Source organism: Cupressus sempervirens, chromosome 3 (genome assembly GCF_028749045.1).
Source record: "Cupressus sempervirens isolate cs-2001-9-10 chromosome 3, ASM2874904v1, whole genome shotgun sequence".
NCBI lineage: Eukaryota > Viridiplantae > Streptophyta > Pinopsida > Cupressales > Cupressaceae > Cupressus > Cupressus sempervirens.
In genome coordinates, this window is record NC_143120.1 from 377,544,886 (window position 1) to 377,555,812 (window position 10,927).

At 32.1% G+C, this 10,927-nt stretch overlaps 1 protein-coding gene across 1 annotated transcript; it reads right to left on the bottom strand.

The window, feature by feature from the left end:
* Window positions 1-664: 664 nt before the first annotated feature.
* On the bottom strand, window positions 665-5,677 carry LOC149566573 (protein trichome birefringence-like 36). The gene is made up of 6 exons (XM_089819873.1): window positions 5,474-5,677; window positions 4,403-5,329; window positions 3,612-3,789; window positions 3,313-3,503; window positions 1,650-1,808; window positions 665-1,160 (listed from the first exon to the last, which is right to left on the bottom strand). The coding sequence occupies exons 2-6, from the start codon at window positions 5,263-5,265 to the stop codon at window positions 821-823; spliced, it is 1,731 nt and encodes a 576-aa protein (XP_089675999.1). The 5' UTR covers window positions 5,266-5,329; window positions 5,474-5,677; the 3' UTR covers window positions 665-820.
* Between the last annotated feature and the right edge of the window lie 5,250 nt (window positions 5,678-10,927).

Genomic DNA, 10,927 nt, shown 5'->3' on the forward strand with positions numbered 1-10,927 from the left:
GAATGGTTCATAATGCACAACACTTGGTGAAGGTTTTGTGAATAAATTGCAAACAGAGTGGGTTTAATCATAGAGGAAACTCCCTAGTTAAGCGCGCTCAAGCTAGAGTAGTACTGGGATGGATGACCTTGAAAGTTCCCATACAAATATCACGAATTGAATATGTCAAATTTAAAAACTCAGGTGGCATGAGCAAACCCAATTTTATACTTATTTTTAAAATTTGGTAGAAAATAGAGAGAGAAAATTTGATGGAAAATATAAGAGGAAAAGAATTTTATGAAGTCATCTGTCATTATTTTCAATTATTTTCAGCCCCCTTCTTTTCCACGCTTTATTTTTATTTGGTAAAGGAAAAGGATTAATTAGAATCTTGATTGAAATTGAACATTAAAAACGATGGCCAAAAATATTGTTTTTTAGTGTGTTAAAGTTCTAATAAAATAATTGAGAGCAAAAGTCTCAAACAAAATATCATGTAGTTCTCTTTGTTTCTTGTGTTGTTCTGCTTTCTTTGATATTCAATAAAAAATTTACCCCCATCTTACTCTGATAATAGATTATTGATCATACAATCAAATTAAAAATTTATCAATACATTTTATCATAAATTAGAGAAATTTCATACTTTTCAACAACTCAATCAAACCTTCTCACCAAAAACTTAATAAACACAGTATACTATCATATTGGAGATGAAAGATTAGAATGAGAAATAGAACATAATACCAACCAATGAGATTTATCTCATTGATAACAATAATAATCAATTCAGATATAATGTTACAACATTATGATTCTCACAATGCGAAGGGACGATCTAAGTGAGCATAAGAAGTTTTGCATAGAATAATTCATTCCAAATGTCAGGCAATCCTGGCAAACACCAATGGCTGCAATCACCAAAATTGTCTGGATTCTTTTTCTGCTCTGCCGTCAGCTTCTTCCCATTTCTTAACCTGTATATTGCTGGATGTGCATCCTTGCGAAAATCTGATAATGTTGTTATGTTAATCAGAGCTACAGGAAATTTCATCTTTTGAAGAACCTCGTCCACTATTTTCATTCTTTCAGGATATGGATTTACATATGATTCCTCAACAATTGGGTCCATTTCAAAATTACACTTGTGACCCTTTGGATTCTTCCATTGATTTGAACTGCAATTCAAACATGGCAAAGTTTTATAATAATGATATATAATGTTTATGGATTATCAACTTCTTTTCATTAATCTTTGGAATCATATTTATTATATTATTATTTTTAATTAATATTTCTTAGTATACTTCAATTTTTTTCATGAACATTTCAGATCATATAATAACAATTGTTCTTGTTTTCAATTCTTATTATAACAATTGTTCTTGTTTTCAATTCTTAGATATCTTATACGTCTATAATGCTAATGCATCTTAACATTTTTTTATCAACGTCTATTGTATAGTCTAAGAATCATTATTTTTCTAATTTTAATGTATCTTATACTTTTCTCATGATCATTTGAAATCATACTTAATAACCATTGTCTTTTCCAACTATAACATATTATTGAACTTACAATTAAAATACATTAGATTGACATAACTGTAATCTTTATTCAATAAATCTTATGGAAAGAGAATAAGAGGAAACTTTGTTTAGCTTACCTGAAATGCATGGGAGAAAACCCTCTGAAAAACACTTTGGTTTTAACTGGATCAATGTTTTGATCAATCCAGTTCGCCCATGTAGTCAACCCTCTTTTAAAGGCATCCATTGGATCCAATTCTGAATGAAGGTAGTTGTTTTCCATGTAAAAATCTCTTCTGTTAAGATACAAAGTTAAAGAAATGGAATTAGAAATTTTATTTTGTATTTCAATATGAAGTTTACTGTATTCAATATTTACAACTTTTTTTTCCTCCAATTTATACTTTTAACTCAATGATTATGGTAATAAGTTAAATATAAGTCATTTTTTATTTTTTATTAAATATATATAGTTGAATTTTAATTTAAGATGTAAACAATAGATATATGTTAGAGAGTCACATTTTAATAATGTAGATTTAAATGTGTGTTATAATCAAACATGAAAATTATTTATATACAATTGATTTGATGTATTCATTATAACTATAAAGTTATAAAGACCTTTCAATTTAAAATTGCCTGTCTTTATAAAATATTTATATGAGATAGACATTACAAAAGAAAATAAGTTATACATGTTGGTTATACCTACCAAATTGTTATAACATTTCAATCTAAAATTATATCATTCCACTTTATATTCTATAACTAACTTCATAAATCATACCATGCTTCTATATTTTGGAAAAAAAATTAATTAAAAAAGAAGTAATTTTTGAACTAATTTAAAAAGTCACTAAACTTTGACTTGTTTAAGTACGTCAAGGTTGGCTTTTTGTATAGAGCCCACCTATTATAAGACAAACTGTAAATATTTTTTGAACTAGTTCAAAAAATCACTCTAAACTTTTATTTGTTTTAAGTAGGTCACACTTGGCTTCTTGTGTAGAGCCCACCTATTATAAGACAAACTATGTAAACTAATTTTACATAAAGTTATATAGCTAATTCCACTAAGGTTAGGAATTTTGTGGCTGCATATGAGATAGACATTAAACAAATAAATAAGTGATACATGTGTTAAGTATACCTACCACGCAATTTAAAACTCTGTCACTAATTCTAGTTAAAATTCTACAACTAACTTTATAAATCATACAATGCTTCTATATTATAGATAAGAACATATAATTTTAAAAAATAAGAAGTGTTTTTTGAACTAGTTTAAATAGTGCACTCTAAACTTTGACTTGTTTAGGTAGGTCACACTTGCCTTTTCTTGTAGAGCCCACGTGTTAACATGATTCAAAATAAACTATGTAAACTACTTCCACCTAAAGTTGTATAACTGACTACTTAATATTTCTTTGTCATAGGTACTATTTCAAATTTATTAGAATATTTTTAGAGATAAATATTGACATGATACTTTTTGAGCTTCACTATTGAACTACTAGTGTCCCACTCACCTTCTTACCATTGGACATTACTTCTATATTAGCTCCTCTCCCCTAAACTGAATAAAAGTTAAAAAGTATCTTCTAAACTAGGTAACTTAATCATAACATTCTAAATTTTAATTTTGACTTGTTCAATAACCTACACTTGTTTTTATAATAGTAGCCATAGTCCACCTATTAATATGACTAAAAAACAAAAACAAATCAAAACTTAATTCAAAATACAATTTTCAAGTAAACAGAAAAAAACTATTTTTTATCAAAATTGGAAACTTACAACTCCACTTTATTTCCATGTGTCCACCAATGAGCTGAATTGAAGAGCAGGATATCAACACCTCTCCAATAAGCTCCATGCTTTTCAATGGCATCAAGCTTCAGTATCTCCTTGCTGCTATTCCCGTTCTTGATCATGCCTTGTTCCACCAAAAAGGGCGCCCAGAAAAATTCAAAAGAACAGTTATAATCCTGCATATATTATCCGCCATTATTGGGAAGAAGAAGAAACTCAAAAAAACTTGTTTATGCAAGCCTCCACAAATGAATTTCTTAAACAAATATGAAAAACACACTTGCCTGAGCTACAAAAGAAGTGGTGCCGCCATCATTGGAACGGCCAAAAGATTTCTTGTTTTGAGGCACAACAGTTCTGAGAATGCACAGCATGGATTCCCACTGGTTGCGGTTGATGGAATCCCCAATAAACAACACTCTCTTTCCCCTTACTCTCTCCAGCAAATCCGTGGCATTCAACCTAATTCAAGATTGAACCATACATTAATGTTTCAAATCACATTCAGTAATCTATCATCTGAATTCTTCTCAAGATGGTGGAATTTTTTTCATTATGATGATGGATCACAGATTTTATTACAAACTGGTGCAAAAATTATATACACTGTCAAATCTAAAAGACTACAAACCTCTCAACCATAGATGTTACAATATTTCCATTATTCAGACCATGATTCAGACCACAATTTAACAAGAATAAGCCATAAATGATATGATGTTATGGTTTTTCAATTATTCACAATCATATTTTGACAAAATTATTCACAATCATATTTTGACAAAATTATTGGATATATGGTATGTGTAAAACAGTTTTCTGGAGTTTGATTGTGTACATATTTTTTATCAATATTTCCAATCTTACACAGTGATCCATCATCAGGATGAGAAAGAGTGCTAGAAAGGAAAAATGATAAGTTGCACTCTCTTTTTATCTCTAGCCCTCTCCTTCATCATCAGTATATGTGATGATAAACATAATCAAATTCCCCAAAAGCTGTTTTGCACTTATACTATAACTAAACTTTCCAGTACTGAAATCAAGACAGTGTATATCATATCAAATTTCAAACCTGGGAATATCACAGCCTGAAGGCTGCCACCTCCATTTTGTATACTCTTTGTCCTGACGCCCATTGCCTTGACAGTTAAAATCTGCGCTCATATATGGGCATTCACCAGCAGGATAAAGAGGGTAAGATTCATCATACACCCATTTGCCCGAATACAAATCACATTTGGAAAATTCTGCTATTTGTGCCCTTTTCCACTCTGCATCTGCTAATGCATCCCGTGTTTCTTCCTTTGAAAGATCACTTCTCATAGCACTTTCTTCTTCCTTCAGCTGTATCAATGGCGGGGAGGAACCTTGTGAGGTATTTACAAATTCTACAACTTTCTCAAACTCTTGGGAAATGCTCGCATCTTTTAATCCCTCAATTTCATCATGAAGCTCCCCTGAAGCAGTCCTGTTACTATTGCTGCTCTCCCCTGTTTTTTCCATAGCAGCTGCTTCTTCCTTCATCAATGGCGGGGATGAATCTTGGTGGGCATTAACAATATCCGTTCGCACTTTCTGAAACCCTTGGGAAATGCTTCCATCTTTTAATCCATCATGAACCTCCTTCGAAATAGTAATGTCATTAGTACTGCTCTCCCCTGTTATTTCAGAGCAATTTGGGGTATTTTTACTGTTCTCCCCTGTTATTTTAGAACAATTTGGAGTCAAATTATCATGGCGGTATGAGTGGGGAGGCAAGCTCAAGCCAAAATTGGCTCTGGGATTCTGTCCATAATCATCATGATCATCAGAGTTGGGCAGAAAAGAGCAGAAAATGATGACAGACAGAGCAGCAGCTACTATCAGCAGAGATGTAATTCTGTTATTTGCCATAACCTGCTGAACCTTCTTGAATTCACCCATTGGCATACCCATCTCAAACCAAAATCTCTTTTTCACTACAAAAATGAATGTTCTTCCATCCAAATAAGATGAGAGTCTACAATACAATACAACGGCAATCTGTGAGTCTACAATACAATACAACGGCAATCTGTGAGTTTCTTATGTAGGAAATCTTAGATTTGAGTCTACTGAAACTTAACACATAAAAATACAACAAATAATATTAACTAATGTATACTTCCATCCATTGCCGATTTACAACAAATGGGTTATTTTGTTCAGCAGATGGGTTATCATTTTACATGTCATGGCAATCTAGCTGGGCTTAAATCTCTGAAATGTGAAGCCCCAAATGTAATTTATGTAGCTCTGTAAATACATTTATATGTTAAGAGTTTGTGTCACCGCCACCGCCAGAACACGGGTGAGGGAGCAGTTGAGGGATTCTGACATGCTACTCGAAGGCTTAAACACGGCTAAAATCTTAATATAATTGTTGTACTTGTGATATTCAACACTTTATCTACCAATATTAGTTTTTTAAGCTTTTCGAGAGGCATTGGTAGCTCAGTTAAGAAGATAATTTAGTTTGGCCGTATGAGAAGAGAGTGGGTAAAACGACTCCTTGCTGACACTGACTGCAGCTGCTTTCACGAAATTGCACCAGTGCACGCGATCAACGAAGTAGCTCGTGGCAAATGTGACTGTTAACAATAGCCTGTCACGGCCTATGCTCTAACCACTCCCTCCACAAGTTCCTTGTTTGTTTTTTAACCAAGGGGTGTCTCTCTGATCCACCCATGCTATTGAAATTTGGGGTGATCTCATATCCGAGACCATTGGGTAACCTATAACCTCAAGCTCAACAACTACACCAGATGGGCTGGACTATTCACCCCTCCACAAGTTCCTTGTTAACCTCCGCGGAAGGAATCTTGTTATGGAAATAGGGAGGTTTTTTTATTTATTTTTAAGCGCGGTCTATAGTTGATGAGGATGACGGTATTGGTTTAAAGAGTCATTTGCTAAGGTACAAATTTCTTAATCAAGTTTGATTTTTTGAGTGGCTTTTATGAGTACTATTTGGTGATAATGGGTGTTGCCCTTAGCTAAAGACAGGCTCCTAGCTTAGAGGTATCTTTATTCATGTTGTTTTAATTTACTATATAAAGATAGAGATGTGAACATCTATGTAATCGTGTTGTTCTCAACAAATAACGCCACTCAATTATTGAAAATTTCCAAAGGATTGTCAATTAATTATATTTGATTTCCATGAACCAGATTGTTAAAAATATAATTGCTTTTGGACAAGATTGTACAATAGTGATAGGATTGCCAATCATTGCCTTAAAACAAACTCTCTCTCAACCTCATCAAAACTCATAAAAAATTTAATTATTGCAATGAAATAAATTACACCGAGCAAAACCTTCTGAGAGAAAAACGTACTAGAATATCTTTATATGAAACATAGTTTACAATCTCGTTAACCAAGCTACAAGAGAACCCATAAAATGCATGTGTAGAAAATCCAAAAACGATAACTCTGCAAACTTCTCCAAATAGGTCTCTAACCTTCAAACCAACAACATGCAAAGAAAAACAATTATCTTTCCCTTGTAAACCCTGATAGCGTTCTTGCATCCTTATTACTTGATGTTCTTACTTCAACCTTTGCTTTCTTCACACTTGACCAAGAAAAGAATCTAAGTAGTAATGTATGTCACCCCAAATTTACTTGTTATGAGATTGAGGAGATTTCTTTTGAGTATGGTGTAGTTGGTGAGGATGATGACACGTGGTTTTAAAAGAGTAATTTGTGAAAAGGTACAAATCTCTCAATCAAATTTGACTTTTTCCCAATGACTTTCATGGACACAATTTCATGATGCACTTGATTGCTTAGCTAAAGAATGGCCTCTAGCTTAAACATATATTTATTCAAATGGTATTTTAATCCACTATGTAAAGATAGAAATGCAAAAATCTACGTTGTTGTTCTTATAGTTCACGATGTAGCTCAATGATTGAAAGTACCTAAAGGATTGTTAATAAATGAAATTATATTTCCATAATTCGTATTATTAACAGTAATTGTGTTTGGATTCAATTGTGTGATAGTGATAGGATTAAAAATTGTTACATTAGAACAAACAATCTCACAACCGCATCAAAGCTCATAGAAAATTCAATATTATAATGGAATAAATTACACCAAGCAACACCTTTTGATAGAAAAGCTTTCTAGAATGGTCTTTATTTGAAAACAAATAAAGTTCACAATCTTGTTTAGCAAGCTACAAGATAACCCACAACGTGCATGTGTAGAATATCCAAAATAAACCACAACTCTACAAACTTCTATAAATTTGATCTCTAGCTTTCAAACTAGCAACATGCAAAGAAAAGCAATCATCCCTTTCTTGTGTCCAACTCTCATGGATGCCTTCTTGATAGCATTCATGCATCCTCCTTCCTAAATGTCCTTAGTTCAACCTTAAGTTTCTTCATACTTGACCATCTAGGCATAATCTTGTGTCCAACTCTCACGGATGCCTTCTTGATAGCATTCATGCATCCTCCTTCCTAAATGTCCTTAGTTCAACCTTAAGTTTCTTCATACTTGATGAGGATGATGGTATGTGGTTTAAAGAGTCATTTGCTAAGGTACAAATTTCTTAATCAAGTTTGATTTTTTGAGTGGCTTTTATGAGTACTATTTGGTGATGATGGGTGTTGCCCTTAGCTAAAGAAAGGCTCCTAGCTTAGAGGTATCTTTATTCATGTTGTTTTAATTTACTATATAAAGATAGAGATGTGAACATCTATGTAATCGTGTTGTTCTCAACAAATAACGATACTCAATTATTGAAAATTCCCAAAGGATTGTCAATTAATTATATTTGATTTCCATGAACCAGATTGTTAAAAATATAATTGCTTTTGGACAAGATTGTACAATAGTGATAGGATTGCCAATCATTGCCTTAAAAAAAACTCTCTCTCAACCTCATCAAAACTCATAAAAATTTTAATTATTGCAATGAAATAAATTACACCGAGCAAAACCTTCTGAGAGAAAAACGTACTAGAATACCTTTATATGAAACATAGTTTACAATCTCTTAATCAAATTTGACTTTTTTCCCGATGACTTTCATGGATACAATTTCATGACGCACTTGACTGCTTAGCTAAAGAATGGCCTCTAGCTTAAATGTATATTTATTCAAATGGTATTTTAATCCACTATATAAAGACAGAGATGCAAACATCTACGTATATTGTTGTTCTTATAGTTCATGATGTAGCTCAGTGATTGAAAGTACCTAAAGGATTGTCAATAAATGAAATTATATTTCCATAATTCATATTATTGGCAGTAATTGTGTTTGGATTCGATTGTGTGATAGTGATAGGATTAAAAATTGTTACATTAGAACAAACAATCTCACAACCACATCAAAGCTCATAGAAAATTTAATATTATAATGGAATAAATTACACCAAGCCAGACCTTTTGATAGAAAAACTATCTAGAATGGTCTTTATTTGAAAACAAATAAAGTTCACAATCTTGTTTAGCAAGCTACAAGATAACCCACAACATGCATGTGTAGAAAATCCAAAACAAACCATAACTCTACAAACTTTTATAAATTTGATCTGTAGCCTTCAAACTAGCAACATGCAAAGCAAAACAATCATCCCTTTCTTGTGTCCAACTCTCATGGATGCCTTCTTGATAGCATTCGTGCATCCTCCTTCCTAAATGTCCTTAGTTCAACCTTAAGTTTCTTCATACTTGACCATCTAGGCATAATCTTTCCTCTTGAGGCAATATCCAACCTCATTAATTACTTTCCCACCATACTTGAGCATGGGATTTCCCATATTCCCTCCACTTTCCTTATACATTAAAAGAATTTCAAATTTTTAAACTAAAAAACTACTATTTCTAGACCAATTCAACAAGGCCCACTTCTAGGTGCCCAAGTTCCACTCCAACTCAAAATCGCAATGTCAAAAAAACTAAATAAGAGTTTAAAAAGGCAATCCATAACCCTCCCTAACTTGACAAGGTTTTTTCACATGCAACATCAAATAATACAACTTACAAATAAAGAGTTTTAATATCTTGCATCATTGACCTCCTAAAAATCAACAATTAAACATTAGAGCTACGAAAAATAGGTGATACATATAAATAAAGCAATTATTTTTAGGTGTGCATAATTCTTTGATTCCTTGTGTACCTAGATGCTCCTACGTATAGAATAATAATATTAACTGAGCATCTATTCTATAGTTTATGTAAATTATGAATGTTTACTCTTGACAATTTCTCACTAGGTTTATAGCAATTGTTTCAATAATTGTGCCTATGCATGTCAAATTGTGTATGCTTTGATACTAAAACTACAATTTGGATTTTCTAGGCTTGTACATTAATTTTTGTTTTGTCTGGTTGGGCTAGACTATGGTACCTAGTGCCCCTAGTATCTCAAGTTGGCTCCAAATTTAAATATTTGAAAAATCAATATTGTGTCTTTGATGATTTTATCCATTTGTCGACCTCTCAAAATGTTGTAAACTAAAAGATGCAAGTCACATACAAACATGAAATTATTTTTCCTATTTAAAGATCTAAGTATTTTTAGTTGTTTGATTATCAATCTTAAGACAATTCTATTATATTGAGCAATAAGTATGCAAGCATTTCATGTGTTAATTGCATATTTTAGGGATATCATAGAAAAAGATCAACATTAAGCATATTCAAGCATCCTCCTTATAGAGCATCATGTTACCTTAAGGACCTACAAGTATACATCATCTTCATCATAAGATTCTAGGGTTTTGTGTTGGAATAGAGTGCTTGTGAGATGCATTGCCACATATTTGAGAGGTGTGTTGTCATTGATATCAACATATTTCTCTGTCTATGAAAATATTTCTGTAAATTCAGTGAGTTCATTGGTTCAATATAACCAATATTTTGCATAAAGATTTGAGTGAGTTAAAAGTTTCTATGTTGAGACAAATTTTTCAGTTGTTCAGTAGTGATAGTGTAACAAAATTTTGATCAATGGTTCTCCATATTGAAATTATTTTTCTATGTGGATTTGATTAGTGTGTTTGGGACATTGATATATGTCATCAACATAATTGGTTTGTAATTTGGATATCTGCTAAGTATTCTTCCTTGGTTGATAGTTTCTAGTGTTAGTGTTCTTGAGTTTTAGTATAACTATGCTGATGATTCAAGTGATTTGAGTTGACGTGGATGTTCATGTGGTAATTTACAATGCATGTAGTTGTTTCTAGGTCATTCTCTTGTTGTGTTATTAATTTTCATTGATAGTAGTTCTCACAACTGAATATTTTTGTTGATGAGTTAGTGTTCTTCATGTTCTTGGTCGACATGATGATTGTGGTGTATTTTTGGATGAGAGAGGCATAATTCTTTGAGTTGATCCATGTTTGAAGCATATGATTTTGATTTGTGCTATGTCTTAGCCAACATTGTTTTTTTCACATTTAATATTGTAATAAGCATGGTTGAAATTTTGTAATTAGGTGATACAAATGACCTTGGCAGGATAGGTTGTGATTTATATAAATTAATGTAATATTCATATGTGGATCTTGTGTGGTTAGAGATGTATGAATTAAAGAGAAGTGAATG